This window comes from Nanorana parkeri, unplaced genomic scaffold, assembly GCF_000935625.1.
Source record: "Nanorana parkeri isolate BGI_ZX_2015 unplaced genomic scaffold, ASM93562v1 scaffold2081, whole genome shotgun sequence".
In the NCBI taxonomy this organism is placed as follows: domain Eukaryota; kingdom Metazoa; phylum Chordata; class Amphibia; order Anura; family Dicroglossidae; genus Nanorana; species Nanorana parkeri.
Window position 1 is genome coordinate 144,733 of NW_017308349.1, and position 19,654 is coordinate 164,386.

The following is a 19,654-nucleotide window of genomic DNA, read 5'->3' on the forward strand; positions in this document are numbered from 1 at the left end:
CATGGTTCAATTTGCTCCAACAGGGGAAACAATTCCTTCCTGATCCCATAATATATTAAACAATGCAAATAACATATCTCACCTCTCTTTGCCCTTGGCATCATTTTCGATTTCTTTACTGAACGCAGCTGGCCTAAAAATAAAAATGTACAATGTATGTATAAGCGGTGGATGGAGCTGGCATTTAAGTGGACCTGTTGCGCTGCCCTGCAATGGCAAAGCACAGATTCACTTTAAAGGAGAACTATGAGGCGAGTGCTTTTCACTCACCTCATAGTTCTAGCCGACCTGTGACAATGAGACTGTCACAGGTCGGCTCAGAAGATCGGGAAGTGAGCGAACACATACCGGCGTTCACTCACCTCTCGATCCTGTCCCATCTCTCTGCCGTGACAGGGGAGGGGCTGGATTCCCCCCCCCCTCCTATCCGCCAGCGCTGACTGGCGGAACGGACAGGGGAGGGGGCGGGTACAGCCTCTAGATAGGCAGAGCCAGCTGTCACTCATGCAGCTGGGCAGATCCAGACATAATTGTCGGGATCCGCTTCAGCGTCTCAGTATACCGCGAGCTGTAGCTCGCGGTATACTGAGCTTAGGGTGACGGGAGGACGCTAGTTTGTGTCCTCCCGTTACCCTAAGGAGAACTATGGGGAAAAGCCCTAACCCCATAGTTCTCCTTTAAGAAAATAATATCACTCCTTTTTAACCCCTTCATGACAGCTTTTTTTTCAGTTCCTGTTCTTTAATGACTGAAGCACTTTTTAAATTTTTGCTGTGTGATTCTTCCACAGCAGTAATATACATTCTTACAAAGTGCACCCACACATTATATTTTGTTGTTTTAGAGGACAGATAGGGCTACATATTTATATCACATATGTGTGCCTAACACCTCGCTTAGGACAAATAAAATATGAAAAAAAAGGAGGAAAAAAACCGTAAAGAAAACACTTTTTCCCCAGTTTTGATTATTGTTTTTTAGAAAAGTAGTACAGCTAAAAAAAAAAATGCATTAAAAGAAATGTATTTATTTGTCCTTTATTTGGAAACACCTCACATCCCTAGGATTTGAGAATGTTGTTTTGTACTTCTGGGCCTAAAAACAAAAAGCTAACATTTTATGTTCTCTAAAACCCAATAGTGGTTAGGTGGCCTACAATGTCACTGTAAATAAGGCCGGGTTCACACCTGGGCGTTTTACAGTGCTGATCGAATCGCTGTAAAACGCCCAGCAAATGAAATCCCATTATTTCCTATGGGCATGGTTCCCACCTGGGCGTATTTCAGCGCGTCGGAACGCGCTGAAAAATGCCCTACACCCAATGAAGTACAGGAACTTCTTTGGGGCGTATTTCTGCGCGTATCCATTAGGATACAGCCGGATAGCCCTCATAACTCGCATTTCGTGGACCGCAAATCGCGGTAAAAACACGTGGCCCAAAACTCGCGTCATACGCGCATATTTCGAACGCCCAGGTGGGAACCCAGCCTTAGTGTCAATAACTGTCACACTTAGTGACAGTGACATACTTTGAACAACGCCGTCATGAGAGGGTTAAATAGAAAAATTAACCCCTTAGGGTGAAAAACAAAGCTGCAGATTTTCATTGTAAGGGGTTAATTTGTACAATAATTATAGGATAAAATATATTTGTTTATATAATTTTTATTTTGTTAAATTATTATTTCTTTACATTTCAGCCCCCCCCCCCCCCCCCAACAATCAGAAGTCTGATACAATGTTTTTATTACGATACAAATGTTTCATTTTACTACAGATGATTTCTAGGAAGCATAGAAATATGTAGCAATAAGCCAGCACACATCCCGATCTGTGCAGAGCTGTCAAAACAGTGATACAGCAGAGCCGTTCACACGGCTCTGTTGTCACTGTCAGATACTCGATCGCTAACAGCGATCAGGTATCTGTAAAAAATTAATTATTTCATTGATGAAAGAATTAAGCTTATACAAAAGCTTAAATTCCTTTATTAATGGATAGTCAATACTGCGGCATCCATCAATGAACAGTAACTGCTGATCTCAGCAGTTACCGGCTTTTAAAAGCTTCAAATAACTGATCATGTACAATGTAAGTGGTCAATCATTTGAGCACTTCATGCTGGGGACATACAGTGTACATCTCCAGTCATGAAGGGGTTAAAGAATGTCCAGAAACAAGGAAAAATACTGCCAATACTTTCAACGTTCTATAGTTCAGTAAAATTCTTTAACATTACAAAAGATTGTTACCAAAGGCCTTCTTTCTGTAGAAGTCTTTGATGATCCTTATAGATGATAAAGGATATTTCAGCTTTCACCTTTTCTCCTTCAGCAATCGGATCAACAATAACATAATCTCCTATGAGAGAAAAATCTGATTACATGTGCTGGCATTTTTCCATAAAATGCAAGATTTTGCAGCCGGTAGATATCTGAATATATTCTGCCCTCATAACTGTAAGGGTACTTCTATAGAAAATTACAAAAAAAAACTGATGAACTTTGAATTTTACAAAAACGAAATCAAGCTTTTCTGTGCAGTCAACAAGGGGCCAGAAGTCTATGCTGGACAGATAAATTAACCAAAATAGCCTATTGCGTACAAGACTAAGCAATGAACAAACAATAGAGAAAAGAGCCTTGAGGAACTAGTCTTTGTACTAACAAGATTTATTCAAAGAGGTAAACATTGCAAATGAAGTTGAAAGCCTGGGTAACCATTCAACCACAATTGACAATGCTGAGAGACCCTTAACTTCAAGAACAGTAAATAAAAGTAATGAATCAAGAAAGACCCAGATTAAGAATATCTTGTCTACATATGAAAAATGAACCAAGAAACATAAAAACTCCAAGACAGTTAATTTACCCTATTGTTCCAAAATTATCAAGGTTGAGTAAGTTATCCAACACACCCAAGGTTTACTCAACTGAGTGCAGACAATATAAGTGAAATGACCAGTTACCACCCATTTCTGAACCGATCAATTTGAAGAAAGTAAATAGTGGCTGGGGAGTCGTCAATACGAACAATGCTTCCCAACCATATAAAATACCATAGGAGGGAAGAGAGAAAAGAAAAAAGAAAGAGGAGGAGAGAAAAGAAAAAAAGAAAGACCGCTGAAGACTTGCTGGATATACCAAAAGGACTGCCACTCATTGATCATTGCCAAGACCTCTAACCCTTGCTGCCTACAACGAGCCATCATCTCATCCAATAAGACTCTGAACATTTTTCTTTTGAAGGATTGGTGAGATACAGATTATATATAAAAAATTAAACTTTCTTTATTCTAAAATCATAGCGGTTATATTTTATTATTAGTGTTTTTGTTTACAACTCTTATTAACAGTGTGCAGGGTGAATTATTCTGATAATCTTTCCATATCTTTTTCCATTTCTGAGATTGTATTGTGTATGGTTAAATTGGATACAGATCTGTGTGTAACTAGTTTGCTATTATAGGTATACTTGCCTGTTTGCTTGTTGTTCCTATTAGACTAGTAAACCTAGTGTCTTCAGAAATCGTTAGAAAATCGCAAGAGAAATTTTACTTTTGAGATGCGTATCTTTCTTTCCTGCGGCCGCGGAAAGTGAGAAACTGTCTTAAGGGTGATTAGGTATTTTTATTTGAATATTCTGATAATTTATTTCCATTTATTTCTTCGATTGTGTATATGAATTGTAATCACCAGTAATTTAAGTTTTGTACAGAAATATATGATTATACTTGTATATTAATAAATTATTTTGATTTATTAATTTAATTGGGAGATATTTATATATTGTGGCAAGAAATCACCGTAAGCTCAAAGAACTCAGAGAATTGATTTTGGGGTGTATTAAGTGTCTGAACTAAATTCATACCGTTTATTAAGTTATTTATTATTTGCCATAATCGGCTGGAGGCACTGTCTACTGAATCTAACTATAAAATTCAGACATCACCCTATTATTAATAATCCACCAAGATTTTTATACCACTCAAATCACAACATAACAGTCTGCTAGTACCCAATTTACCAGGTGTAACTCTGATTCACATGTGGTAGATATCCAAATATATTCTTTTCTCACACTTTTCTAGTAACCAATTTTCCATTTTTTTTCCTTTTTAGCCCCATTTCTTAACAGTTTTAGAATACATAAAAAAAAAGTGCAGCTTCCTTCCCCAAAAATAAAAAATAGTCCAGGACACAACGTACATGGGCCTATTACTGCATTGCTGGAGAGCTGCGTTGATGCAGCTTTCCTTCCAACTATTGTTTAGCTATTTCTATTATCCTAGAGCAGGGGTCTCATATGCTATTCAATTGGAGTCCACTGGACAAATTTTCTTCTACCATGGGGGCCGCTTGCCAAATTTAATAAAATGGCATACTTCAAAACACATTTTAACTATATGCGGTACCAGTGTTAATGTCTGCACATTTGTTTGTGATGATTTTTGTTTGCAATGTCGTATATTTTTTTGTGATTTGTCTGAATGTCAGTATGTGTGTTAATGTTTCTGAGTGTGTCATATCAGTATGTATACATGTGTACATGTGTGCAGTGTATCATTTTACGCATTCATATAGTTTCAACTTTTTCTAGGGCACGTTGCTAATCAGATTAGTCTCTGTCCCACAAAAATATCCCACAGTCCACTTTAATTACTGCTCATATACATCTACAAAAAACAAAGCACAACGAATTAAAAAAAAACAAACGCCATGTAACTGGTGTCCTTACTTGGAATTAAACCTAGGACCCACGGTTTCAAGACAAACAGCCAACTTCTTAGCCAATATGCCCTTAGTTGAAACCACAGCAAATGAGACAATTGCCAACAGGGAATGCAATTATATACTTTAAGTGATTAAAATAATCACTAAAATAATCATGTAGGCAACCCATTAGGGTTCAATAAGCATGGGTAGTTGTAATCTCTGAGTAAAGCTACTGAGTGATGTAACCCCTTGATGGCAATCACCGACCAGAACAAGTATGCAGATCAGGAAAGTCAGAAGTCCTAACCTACACACTTGTTTTAAGTCTGTGACTCAAAGGGTCAGCTTGACAACCAGGGAACTCATATTTGCAGAATGAGAAGTCAGAAATGGCAAACTCCATGTATCATGCAACAAATATTTCCTTTCAGCAAAAAACTCATGTTGGGCAGCAGAAAGTTATCTTCATTATTATCTGTACTGCACAATAAACTATATGGGCACCATTGTAGTTATATCTGCAGACTGGAGATCCTATAGCTTAGTGTTACACTTCATTACCTCTCTTGATCCAAATGTTCTTCCTGAATTTGGTGGGCATGCTGGCTAAAAACTTCTCGCCCTCTGCAGTCTCCACCTCATGGAGGTTATTTCCAGGGCTGCCTAAAACCTGTCATCAAATAAAAGAAAAATAGATCAGGTGTCAATCCTCAAGAATAGCTACAGTGAAAAATAATACACATTAAATGAAGCTGGTGTATTTATTGGGTATCACAAACATATTAGGGGTGCAACTAATTATTTCTATAATCGATAAGTTGCCCGATAATTTTTTCGATTAATCTAATTAAAAAATATATATCACCTTAATTTAAAATAAAATACACAAATGCAGTGTTACAAAGTTTACTTCAGAATAAAACTTCATGCACAATATTTTGCAATCGCACTGCACTGAAACACACAGCATTGCAGTACCATGCGTTCCAGTGAGGGCGATCACAGTGTGGGTGGAAGGCGCATTTGGGGTGCCACTGAAATGAATGGCTGCTGAAAGTAAATACAGCAGATAGTGGGCTGGTGCAATAGCCAAGACAAAAAATACAGAAGCGCACTACCAAGTGGTGACTGAGCAAGGAAAGGTAAAGGAATAATGTAAAAAAAGCTGTTGTCTGTGAAGGTTCTCATTCATCCAGGTCATGCTATATCTGTAAAAAATAAGTCAAGACAATTGGACTTGCTGTATTTTTCTTGAAAACGTTTCACTGGACATCCGACCAGCTTTCTCAATTCAGAATGACTTGTACAAAAAAAATTATCTGGGAATAAATATGGTGAACGTCTCTCGAATCCAAATAATCTGTTAGTCACAACCAGGTGTTGGTTGCATTATTAGAGTCTAGGAAGTGTTTTGCAATCCCCTAAATAAAAGGGACTGTTTCCCTGATCTAGAAATCTCTACTGGAACTAGATTAACAATATCCCCCGGTGTATATTTCATATTGGGAAAGTGATGTGGGCATCCTTTTAGAAGCGAAGCATCAGTTGCAAATCTGGGACACCACAGCATATGGCTCACTGAACTCCACTTTCAATGAAGCCAATTACAAGGTACTAATTCATTGGTATATGGTGCCCCACAGATTGTCCAAAATGTGTGTGCGGTGCTTTGAATCTCTGCTTCAGGGGCTGTGGAGCAATCTGTAACCTCCTGCTGAGATTGCCCTAGACTTAATTGATGATGCACTCGTTTATATGGCCTTACATCCCCAAGAAGCCATATTAGGTCTTGATCAATCTTCAACCCACGGGCTGCACTAAAAAACAATTTAAACTTTTGCATCTGTACTTTGCTAGGGCTTGGTGGTCTGGTGCCCCAACTATTGCCCAGGTTAAACATAAAATGTCATGGTATTTGGGTCAATGAGAAACTCGTGTCTATCCTCCAGGACAAGGTCATCAAATTTAAAAAGATTTGGTTTCCACAGACAACTCACTATCTCCCAATATTGTCGAATGACAGTATAAGGGCCATAAAGGTCTCAGGTAAATATAATCATAGGGTTCTCGCCCTGGTGGTGTCTGCAACGGCCCATCTCTGGTCCCTCATAGATGCTTCATACCTTCCCTTCGAACACTTGCTCCCTTCCTATCTATTCTCTTTTCTTATTCTATCCTCATCTACAGTTGTGCTCAAAAGTTTGCATACCCTGGCAAAATGCGTGAAATTTTGGCATTGATATTGACAATATGACTGATCATGCCAAAAATCTGTCTTTTGTTTAAGGATAATAACAGAAATCAGCAAAATGGCCCTGATCAAAAGTTTACATACCCTGAAATGTTAAAATGGCAATTAAAAGGTTAATTTCCCACATCTTGGATTTTTAAATTGCAGTTCGTGTCTAGTGTATAGTCAATGAGTTTGTTAGCTCTCACGTGGATGCACCGAGCAGCCTAGATACTGAGCCATGGGGAGCAGAAAAGAACTGTCAAAATACCTGTGTAACAAGGTAATGGAGCTTTATAACGATAGAAAAGGATATAAAAAAGATATCCAAAGTTTTGAAAATACCAGTCAGTACTGTGCAATCACTTATTAAGAAGTGGAACATTCGGAGATCTCTTGATACCAAGCCAAGGTCAGGTAGACCAAGAAAGATTGCAGCTACAACTGCCAGAATTGTTCGTCAAAGAAAAATCCACAGGTAACTTCAGGAGAAATACAGGCTGCTCTGGAAAAAGATGGTGTGGTTGTTTCAAGGAGCACAATATGCCGAAACATGAACAAAAATGAGCTGCATAGTCGAGTTACCAGAAAGAAGCTTTTACTGCGCCAATGCCACAAAAAAAGCCCGGTTACAATATGCAACAACACTTTGACACGCCTCACAGCTTCCAGCACACTGTAATTTGGAGTGATGAGACCAAAATAGAGCTTTATGGTCACAACCACAAGAGCTATGTTTGGAAAGAGGTCAACAAGGCCGATAGCGACAAGAATACCATCCTTACTGTGAAGCATGGTGGTGGCGCACGGATGTTTTTTTTTTGGGGGGGGGAGGGGCTCTAAAAGCACAGGGAATCTTGTGAAAATTGATGGCAAAATGAATGCAGCATGTTATCAGAAAACACTGGCAGACAATTTGCATTCTTCTGCACGAAAGCTGCGCATTGTTGGACGCTCAGACTTTCCAGCACCACAATGACCATAGGCACAAGGCCAAGTTGACCCTCCAGTGGTAAAAGCAGGAAAAGGTGAAGGTTCTGGAGTGGCCATCACAGACTCTTGACTCATCGAGGCACTCTGGGGAGATCTCAAACATGCGGTTCATGCAAGACGACCGAAGACTTTGCATGACCTAGAGACATTTTGCCAAGACGAAAATTCAGAGTTAGGACTTACCGGTAACTCTATTTCCATTAGTAGCTATACCACCTGCAAGAATTTGGGGCCTCATAGACAGCCATTACAAAAGACTGCACACTCTCATTGATGCTAAAGGGGGCAAAACACAGTATTAAGAACTGAGGGAATGCAGACTTTTGAACAGGGGTCATTTCATTTTTTGATTTGTTGCCATGTTTTGTTTTAGGATTGTGCCATTCTGTTATGACCTACAGTTGAACATGAATCCCATAACAAAGAAAAGTGTTCTGCCAGCTCACTCATGTTTTCTTTAAAATAGTACATACCGTATTTGCCGGCGTATAAGACGACCCCCCACTTTTTGTAAAAATATAGGTTTTGGGCTATACTCGTTGTATAAGACGAGTAAACCAATTCTCCAAGGGTATGCAAACTTCTGAGCACAACTGTATCTTCTGTATATTCCCCCTTTTCTTCATTTTTAGTTCCTCTTAGCCTCAGGTCTAAAAGGTGGCCATAAACCTTACAACCATTGTATAACTTTTTTTGTCCAGACAGCTCACACTTGTTCAATTCTCTTACAACTAGCCCATCATGCACAGAACAATGTAGTTCACAATTAACGCTCGCCAGCACCACCACCTGGCCAGTTTTCATCGATCAAAAGGACAGATTTTCGTTTGAGCATGTGCAGTTTGCATCTTGAGATTTTTGTTCTACAACAAACGCCACTAACCTGTCAATTTTCGTCCAACTAGACAAAAGTTTTTTAGCCTGCTTGAAAGACAAAAATCAGATTTCGGATGAAAACGCAAATCGCAGACAACAATCTCCAGATAATTGTAAGGTGTATGGGCACCTTAACAGGATTTCTCCAGTTGGAATTTTGCCCTGGCTGACCAATCTGTTTCTGCAGACATTACATATGTGAGCACATCCACACTCATACATCGCACTCATGATGGTGAATGACCATCTGATTATATTTCAATTTTCAACAAAGGGTCCTCGTATCGTACTTACAGTTGCTGATAATTAATGACAAGTATGCTCCTTGTTGCTACTTTTCATTTTTGTTTTTGTCTACACACACACACTACATCTTACGAGCATAAAGAATTGCACTGGTAGCTCAGCAAAGGAGGGTCTATACACACTGCCTATTAACACATAAGAAAAAAAACAGGGAGAATGGCAGCAGTAAGGATGGCTGTCTTTTAAAGCGTTCTAGGGGTTGTGTTTTCTGTCTGGTGGGTGGGGATATTTCTCAAGTATGCCATCCTGGAAGATGACTTGGGAAACTTTATCCTAAACTAAATAGATAAAACAGTTAAAGTGACATTAAAGGATAAAAAAAAAAGTTCCCTCCCCCCAATGTTAATGTCAGCAGTTACCTTAAATCATGTCTCTTAATGTTTTCATCTGTCCAGCGGTGCGGCGGCTCTCCGATCCAGCGCTGACTCCTCACTGCTTGCTGGCGCTTCTGATCCCACGGTGTCTGCATGCGGGTGCACGCTGTCCATAGACTTACCTTGTGTCTCTGCTCGCATCCCGGCCGAGAATCCGAACTGCGCATGCGCCCGCCCGAGCAGTTTCGGATTCTCGGGCGGGAGCACTCAGCGAAAACAAGGTAAACAGTATATAACAAAGCGCCAGCGGCTTATGTCCAAACAAGGAGAAAATCTGCAGTGATCTTTGTATGAACCGTGAATGAGGCAGGCTCTCAAAAAGGCTTTAGGGAAACCTCAATTCTGGAAAAACAAAACACAGAGCGCCTCCATCACGTAAAAACATTTTAATAAAATAATTTAAACAGATGAAAACATACTCAAAAAGGATTAAGTTTAAAAAGGCATGAAACGGTAAAAGCATGAAAGGCTTAGCCCACCAGCTACTCTTCCTCCCTGATGGTTAACGTTTCCGAGGTCACGCCTCCTTCGTCAGAACCACTTTTCCAGAAAACAAGGTAAGTTTAAACCGCTGGTTTTTTTTTAAACTGTTTGCCTATATCTACTGCTTGCTAGCAGTAGATATAGGCAAAACGCGGAGGGTTTAGAACCCCTTTAAGTACTTTTTATATTGCTGGCTAGCTTAAAAGTGTGCTAGAGACCTTTTGTATTTATTTGACACACTTCCTGTCCTAGGCTGACCACACTGTTCTTCTATAGATACAGTACAGTATGCGAGAGTTGTCACCTGAGTACAGGAAGTGTGTCACTAGCAGGATCACCAGGTGAATATAAAAGAAAAAAAAAGCCTGAAAAATGTTCCGTTAAACTTACCGCTAATGGTATTTCTATGAATCTTACAGGACAGCAACCTGAGATGATTGGCTCCTCCTTATACAGGAAACACAGATAAGAAAGCAGTTAAATACCCTCCCACCCCCTTGTCCCTCAGTTGAGATAAAAATATACTACCTCCATCAGTGCACGAGGGAAAAATCTAAGATAACAGGATCCGAAGGTGAAATAACATTCCTGTGTTTATAATATATCATGAGGAAAAAAACTCTCCAGACTTTAATGTAAATTTTCCTTGTAACTATCTTCCTGCTAGAAAGAAGGGTGTCATTCACTCTCTCTGAACACCTTTTTAATTGCAGGATCCGCTTCTCAAGAGCAAGGCCGTCAATTGAAAGAAATACAGGTTCGGATGCAAGACCGGCCCCTAAGACAACAGATCCCTCCACAAAGGCAGGACCCAAGGAGGGAGGATGGATCATACTTGAAGCTCCAAGAACCAGGTGCTCTTAGGCCACCATAACGAGGGCACAGACTGACCTGCTTTGTTTTTGCAGAATATGAGGCAATAGGACCAGAGGAGGAAATGCGTACGCAGGAATGAAATCCCAGTTCTGAGCCAGTGCATCCACCCCTCTGGAACCCTCTCCCTCTACAGGGAATAAAAGGCTGGTACTTTTCAGTTTAGTCTTCTTGCAAATAAGTCCACTTCCAGCTGTCCCCATAATTCGACTATTTGTGCAAACAACTCCTGGCGAAGTTCCCACTCGTTCTGGTGAATGGGCCTGCGGCTCAAAAAATCTGCAGTCTCGTTGCACTCTCCCTTTATGTGGACTGCAGAAATTGAACAAATCCGAGACTCTGCCCAGAGAAAAATATTAGTGCTGGGAATCTGGTTTCCCCCTTGGTGACTTGGGTAGGCCACTGTGGTGCAATTGTCAGAGGACACCTGCACCTCCTTCCCCTCTGGGCTTGCCTGAAAGGTCATAAACGCTTCCGTCACAGCTGATAGCTGCCTCAAATTTGAAGAGGCGTTTACCAGGTCTTGAATCCAGGGTCCCTTAGAATGCAGCCCTAACGTATGTGCTCCCCAGCCGCATGAACTCACATCCGTAGTGACATGAATAGGACCCTTTTGACCTCATAGCTTGCCTTCTATCAACGTCACTGGGAGACATCCACCAGCTTAGAGACTCACGAATGTCTCCCGGAAGATGAACTTTCTGTTCCACTTCTTCTGTCCCACTGTGATAATAGGAACATCTGAAGACATCTGGAATGGAACTAAGCCCACTTCAGAGCTAGGATTGAGGAGGTCATAACTCCCAATAGTCTCATGATGTCCCTTAAGGTAAAACAAATTCTGGAAAGGGCAGCCTGATTCAACTCTAGAATCTTGAGGATTTTCCCCTCTGTCAGAAATAACTTGCCTGCCACCAAGTCCACGGTGTAGCCCAGAAAGACTACCGACTGGGCTGGAGTAAGAAAGACTTTTCTAGATTTACAACCCAACCCAAATGTTCCAGCAACTCTCTGACCTTTTAAAGATTGCTTAATACTTCCGTCTCCGGCGGGCCATAAATGAAAACATAGTCCAGTTACGGAATCAAACAAACGCCATGGAGGCGCAAAAATTATATTGGTTCTGCCAAAATCTTGGTAAAAATTCTGGGGGCCGCCGATAGCCCCAAGGGAAGTGCCCAAAACTGCCAGAAAACAATCCACACTTTCATCTTTATAGCGAAACGCAGGAACTTTTGATGCTCTAAACAAATTGGTATGTGCAGGTACGCATCCTTCAGATCCAGGGTGATCATAAATATTGATTTCAGGAGAGAACAGAATAAATGTTATCCATCCAGAAATGCTGGAAAACCAGAAACCGATTAAACTTTTTCAAATTTAAGATCATCCTGAACTTGCCCGATGGTTTTGGTAACAAAAAACACGTGAATAAAACCCCAGAAACTGCTGCCCCTTGGGAACCGGAACAATTAAATTTTGTGAGGCCAAACTTTGAACACACTCGCTTAATGCCTGAGCTTTTACCCAATCTCTTGCAAATCTCATAAGAAAAAAAAAAAAAAAAAAAGTTTGTGGAGGTTAGGTCAGAAATTCTAGATGGTAGCCCCTCGAACAGATCTAAAACAAATTGACTGAGATCTTTTCTCGGCTAGATACAAATAGGGTAAGCCTTCCTCCCACTTTTCTGATGGCATCACTTAGAATCTTTGTTTGCGGCCTCAGGAGCCGAAAAACAACATTCCTCCTCTGGGCTTGTTCTTAGTAAAAGGGCCAGCCTCTTTTTTGAAACTAGGGTTTATTGGTCTGCTCTTTTGCTCCTGTGGGGGACAAAAAAATTCAGAGTTAGGACTTACCGGTAACTCTATTTCCATTAGTCTTCCAGGACAGCATCACGAGATGGAATCTCCTCCCCCACACACAGGAAACACGTCACTTAATCTGCTTAAAAGACCCTCCTCTCCTCACGTATATTACATACCCTTTTATTTTTCTCTGGGAACTTCTGCCCTTTCTTGGAGGATCTGGTCAATACCTCATCCAGCCCAGACCCAAACAATAAACCTCCTTCAAAAAGAATAGAACAAAGTCTGGATTTTAGCCAGATAGCCCACCCGGCAGAATTTAGTTGAGCCCCAGACCTGGCTGTGACCCTAACAATCTCTGCAGAAGCTTTTCCAAAAACTGACAAGGATTCTAAAACTTGTTCTGCCAGAGCCCCCTGAGAAATGTGTAAGGAAGTATGTTCCATCCAAAGGTCCATATTGCGTGGTACACATGTGGCTGCTACTGCTAGAGTCATGGAGGCAGCATTTGAATCCTATGCCCTATGCAGGAACACTTCTGCCTTACGATCCATCTGATCCTTAATATTTCCTGTGTCCTCATAAGATAGATCAGCTTTTTTTAGAGAGAATTGCGCCAAAGCTGCATCAAGTCTAGGACACTTGAAATATTTCCCTTCCTTAGCAAAGGGGAATCTCCTCTTCCAGGGTCTGAACCCCAAGGATCTTCTTTCTGGCTCTTTCCATTCTACTTCCACCAGCTCTTTAAGAGATTGGTGAACTGGAAAACACCTACCCTGTGCTTCTACCAGCCCGCTATAAAGACGGTCTTGAACTGACACTGCCCTAGGTGGGTCTGGGATCTGTTCCGTAGCATATATGGCTTGCAATAATGAAAACCATATGTTCTAGTGGAAACAGATGACGTGAGGTTTTGGGAACTCTCCTCCTCATCCAAGGTCTCCCATTCCTCTAAGGAACCATCTGAACAGGATCCTGAAGCCTAGTCTTTCCTCTGCACCTCTTTAACTCCCTAAATAATGGAGCAGATTTAACCTATAACCCCGAAGGAACTCCAGAAGGAGTAGAAGAAAAATTTCAGAAATAACATTCTTAATGACTACATAGTTGCCACCATTTCAGTCCTCATAGAAATCAAAGAAACCTCTCATTAGGGTAGAAGATTCAGTAGCTAACAATTTATATAGATAGATCAATAGATCACAAAAGGGTTTAGCATATGCAGCGGGGAGCTTAATATTACAGTTACCTCAGCACTTTCTATTTTGTTTGGCAGCTGGGGCATTAGGTGGAACAGAACCCTGGAGTGTAATTTTCTCTGGAGAAGAATCCTAGGCAATACAAAAAACAAAAATGCATGGTCAAGGCCCAATAAGTCCACCTCCAGTAATTCTACCTCAACACTGCACTGGGCAGGGGAACTCACCACACCTTTGGACCTGGATACAGTCGCAGCCATGCATAGATGATACTTTCTTGATATGGGATGGCAACATTCAAATCTGATGAGTTTGTGGGGTTTCTGAATGGGTTGTTTCCTGGGATTATTTTTAACCCTACGATTTCTATACATGAAATCTCCTTCCTTGATGTATGGGTTACCATAGGTAACAATAGATTCAATACATCTGTCTATTCCAAACCCACACATAGAAACAACCTACTACATTATCAAAGTGCCCACCCCCAACATCTCAAGGATAATTTGCCGATTTCACAATTTCTACACATGATGTGGATCTGCTCTGATACTGACACTGTATGTATAATGTTTTGCTGGGATTTGTTGTACTCCTCTATAGCTGGTGGTATTGCACTGTATAATGTATTATTGCTGGGATTTGTTGTACTCCTCTGTAGCTGGTGGTATTCTACATTGCGCTGTATAGAGGACTACAAATCCCAGCAATAGTACATTATGCAGCGCAATGCAGAATACCGCCAGCTATAATGTACTATTGCTGGGTGTTGTAGTCCTCTATAGCTGGAGGTATTCCACATTGCGCTGTATAATGTATTGCTGGGTTTTGTAGTCCTCTATAGCCTGTGCCGTTCTGCATTCATTGCTGTATAATTTTACACTTTTCATTTCACTATATTGCACACCACACTTTTTTTCTTTTTTACTTCCACCGCTCCAAGCTTGCTCCTGTGATGGACTACAATCTCAATACAAACTAGTAGTCCATCACTGGAGCCATTTTTAAAATGTATTTTATTTTTACATTTTTTTTATCCGATTAATCGAACTTAATAATCGGCTAACTAATCGATTTTGAAAATAATCGTTAGCTGCAGCTCTACTAGGCTGCATACAGATGTTCGCCAGGGCGGAATAGAGATCTCACCAGAGCTAAATACAGATCTCACCAGGCTGCGTTCAGAATCTGGACGCAGCCTGGTGACATCTGGAATCCAGATCCCAACAGGCTGTATACAAATCTCACCAAAGCTGCGTTCAGAATCTGTACGCAGCCTGGTGAGATATGTAGTCCAGATCTCACCAGGGCTACGTCCAGAATCTGTGCACAGCCTAGTGACATCTGGACTCCAGATCCCACCAAAGCTGTGTACAGAATCTGTATGCAGCCTGGTGACATATGTAGTCCAGATCCCACCAGGCTGCGTCCAGATCCCGCCAGGGCTGCCTCCAGATGGCTGTATTCATGAAGTGGGGCTGCCTCGAGCAGTGCCTGCACCAGCAATCAAGAGGAGACGTGGAACCTGGCAGGCAGCGTCAAAGACAGCTAGTGCCAGGTACCTGGAAGGCTGCCTCAGGACCCCACAAGCGCGTAACCTGAGGCGGCCAATCCGATTAAAAAATGTAAAGGGCCAGTAACAGCCTTCAGTATGGGGGGCATTTTCACAAGTACTCGTGAAAATGCCCTGTATCGGCCCAGATACCGATACTAGTGTCGGTACATCCCTAGCCCCAATTGTTAACAAAAAACCTCTACGTGTACAAAAACAGAACAGTGCACTTAGGAACCTATTGGTACAGGCAGACCCAAGGTCCAAATATAACAAAAAAAGTTTGCCTTTTCAAAAAAATTAGGCTGTCACAGATCCCATCATTGCAATGTTTGCAATTCTATTATCTGAGCCAAGGTTTCTATACTTGTGATTCAGAATTCTGTGTATACCTTTTAAAATGACCTTGCTCATCAGTATATGTGGGCAAAACAATGGTTCCTTTTAAGTGTCGCTTCCAAAAACACAGGAGTGGCATCCGCATAGCAATTGCCAAACATCAGAGAGGCGAAGACCTAGATATCAATAAACCGGTAGCACTGCACTTTGCCGTGAAGCAACATCAAACACACGAGCTTAAAAGGCATGATTATTGAGCAAATACATGCACACCCCAGGGGCGGTGATAGGTCCAAACAACTGCTCCGGAGAGAGGCTTTTTGGATCTAAACCCCAGACCAGGGGTGTCAAGCTCAATTTAATTGTGGGCCGCATCAACATTATGATTTCCCTCAAAGGTATCTGTGAGACTATGGGGTCTATTCACCAAGCTGCCGAGGGCAGCCAAGTGAAAGACCGATCTGAAGTGAGCCGAACACTGTTCGGCTATTCACTTCAGGCTGGTACGGCTAATTTCAGCCGTACATCGGCTGAAATCAGCCGTACATCGGCTTGCTTCATGTAGCTTCAGGCCCCTAGGCCTTGAGTTCGACACATGTTGACTGTGTACAACCCAGGGGTTTCAACTATAATCTTCTATTGACTTGTTTCCTTGACAAAAGAGGACTGTTAACTCATTCCCTCTTATGAGGTTGATCCATTGGGTTTCATTTAAGTTTTTACGCATGGTTTATAGCTTACCAGTGGGACGTGCCTCAACGCAGCGGCAGCTCTGGTACCTCATGTCATGTCACAACTGACTAGGGCTTCAGGTCTCTTCCTCCTCGGGCAAAAAATGGAGGAAGAAAAACCTGGAAATACAGGGGAAACCCTCCGTACCAACAGCAAGGCCGCAGACACAGTACAGCCTGAAAACAGAGCTGCACAGAGGGGGGACCTGCGACCACAAGGCCGACTGGTCAGGCAAAGAAACAAATGTGACAAAGCTTCCTGGACGGTAGTAAACACAAAAAAACTGAGGGACGAGGGGTGGGAGGGTATTTAACTGCTTTCTTAATTGTGTTTCCTGTAGAAAGAGGAGCCACACTAATTGGAGAAACACTATGTCAACTACCACATCTAAGGACTCATAAGCTGCAATATATTACATTTTTATTCTTGAGTTCAGATACACTTTAATATGTATGTGCATCTGAAAAGCTCCAGAAGGCAACTCATCCAGATTTACAAAGAGAATGTCTGGCTTTATGTAACTTATGCAATTAGCAACTTATGAATCATACCATCTAGAAGCAAGCAAATAAGATCTAGTCTTTTGCTGCTTGTGTTCCTCAAAAGAAGCTTACTAGGATACGTCCATTCTTTCCAACCTGAAAAGAGAAGGGACCTGAAAAACTGCAGTACCCGACAAACGTTTCATAGAAGCCTTAAAGAACAACTTCACCTTTAGTGAAGTTGTTTTTTAATAAATCCTCCCAACCTACCTGCATACAAACTACCTGGGATAATACTTACCTTCCTCACTAGTCCAGTGATCTTCTCTCCAACAGGTGTACAATCAAATGATATGTAGAGAAAACAGCTAGAAACACTGTTGACAGAAGATACAAACCATGCACACGATACTGACCTTCACTATGCGCTGATTCTCTGTAGGCTGAACATATTCCAGTAAAACCTCTTTCACTACATGTTTTCGTTTGGTTGCTTTTGACATGTTTTAGAATTTGAAGTAGCAGGCTTTATGTGTTCATATGGTTTTGTGGACATGTAAAAACACACAGTCTTCAAAGTTCCAGTGGGTTTAACCTAAGCAAAAAAGGGATATAATGTTCAGAGCACCAGCAATAAACAAGGATGCCATACAGCAAATATTTTACGGTCAAGCTTGTAAATAATGTTTAATGCCAGCCAGTGCGGGTCATGAAAGAGAACCATATAATACATGATACGAGTGTTCTATCCGAAAAATTAGGAGACAAATAGTTATCTATTACGCTGACCCTTTACCTTCAATATGTTGTTTCAAGCATCCACAACTGCCGCAACTGATTGGACTGGGTGTGGGGAATGGCACTCACAGTTTTGAGCAGGCGTGGGCAAACAGGGTTCACACCTAGCTCTCTCAAAGCTGTGACCAACACCCAACAACCCCCCTCCCACTGGCCCAATCAATTATAGTAGACACATTCCCCGTCCTGCACTTATAAGTTACAAAGGGGCTGAGAATGCCCCTGCCATCACTGTTTGGGCTGGGGGGTTTGCAGTCCCAATTTAGATCAGGTTTGTGCAAACTCAGGTGAACTGGGTTCGCACCAAGCCCATGCTCATCACTAGTCAGGCAGGAGTACGTAACATAAAGCACAGCATAACAACCCCCCAGCTCAACTAGTTGCAGAGATGCACATTACCTACCCTGCAGCTTTACGTAACAAGGGGGCCGATAATGCCCCTGTCGCAATTACTGCCACTAATTGGGCAGGGAGAGGCAGTCCTTAGCAAAATGTGCCAGAAAATACACATTGGTATGACTTCTTCTGTTTTCTTATTCAGCTGCCAATTTGCTCATATACTTGGGTGTGTGAACAAATCTATTCTAAGTTCTGAGCCCAAGCTGGCCTAGGAAGCCTGATCTTTATTTCCTACTTTAGAAAGAGGAACAACCTGAAGGCACAAGACAGCTGTGGCATTTTAGCCACTCCTGTACAGCTATCAGCACAATGCCAGTTCAACACACACATTGTTATTTTTATCCAAGACAAAGGCTGCTGGAATTTTGTCCTCTTTCACTTACCTGGTATTGGGATTCTTGCCCTTTGCTGTCTCAGCAAACACAAGCAATGCAACCAGCTCTATGTCTGACCACTGTGGAAAAGTAGAGAAGGCTCACACAGGGCTTGGCGAACAAATTGCCTGGGAGCTAAGTGGCGTAAAAAATTGGGATTTGAACTGTTTGGGATATATTGAGTGCTTGATTTTTTGAATACTTGTATCACCTGCACACCAAGGCCCAATATATCTGTACGTTATATGGTAGCAACATGGTCACTATATTTTGCCAGATGAAGGGCCCCCTGCAGGTTGCTTTCCCATGTGATACCATGTATATCTGACATCAAATAAAGCGGCATCGATGTATTGGACCTTGGTGTGTGGGTGACTACCTTCTCACATGCTTGGGATTCCGGTCTGGAGTGCAATGGGATACATTCATTTAATACAGGTATTGATATAGTGCCAACAATTTACGCAAAACTAACATTCAGATGCGATTATGACCACCGTGGAATTCTGGCCACTAAACATCTGCTTATCATACCCACATTCTGCTGGCTGGCTAAAAAAAGGCACCTTAGAGGAAGAGAAGTCTATCCCAGATAGGTTTTCCCCACTTTCCTACACTTGAACCGGTCAGCTACTGGCACTAGAACAAGCATTCCAGCTCCAGGACATGGGGTGGATCAGTGTGACTATCAAGGGTTGTTTCAAATCACAGGATAGTTGGGAGGTAGGTGCACACTTATTCAATCAGGTAAGTATGACAGGCAACTAGTATTTTTCAGAAAAGAAAGCTCTGGCAGTACCTGTACATTTCTAACGACATGTTTACTGTCAAGTATTCTTATGTGAATAATGACGTTCACTACAACTAAACTTTTTATCAAATTGCAAATTTATGATAAACGAATATGCCCTGTTAAGAATGTAAAAAGAAAGAGAAGCTACTTCATATTTTATATACACTAATGCTAATGAAATAGATACACGTGTACTGAACCTGTCACTCTCTGCCCACAGCACCGTCCACCTCTAGCTTGGTCTCTGGAGTACAAAGATGGCCGCCCCTTGTATCTACCCAGACAAGACTATGGGATGGGAGCCTTCCGGTGACTTCACTCACGAGTCTAT

At 41.6% G+C, this 19,654-nt stretch overlaps 1 protein-coding gene across 1 annotated transcript in view; it reads right to left on the reverse strand.

Annotated features, from left to right (window-relative positions):
* Positions 1-19,633, reverse strand: part of EIF1AD (eukaryotic translation initiation factor 1A domain containing) — a 27,213-nt gene extending 7,580 nt beyond the window's left edge. The window contains exons 1-5 of the mRNA XM_018572594.1: positions 19,524-19,633; positions 17,376-17,554; positions 5,277-5,385; positions 2,253-2,361; positions 83-133 (exon numbers count right to left, since the gene is read on the reverse strand). Of these exons, the coding sequence (XP_018428096.1) occupies positions 83-133; positions 2,253-2,361; positions 5,277-5,385; positions 17,376-17,462 (356 nt within the window). The 5' untranslated portion in view covers positions 17,463-17,554; positions 19,524-19,633. The remainder of the gene's footprint in view (positions 1-82; positions 134-2,252; positions 2,362-5,276; positions 5,386-17,375; positions 17,555-19,523) is intronic.
* Positions 19,634-19,654: the final 21 nt, after the last annotated feature.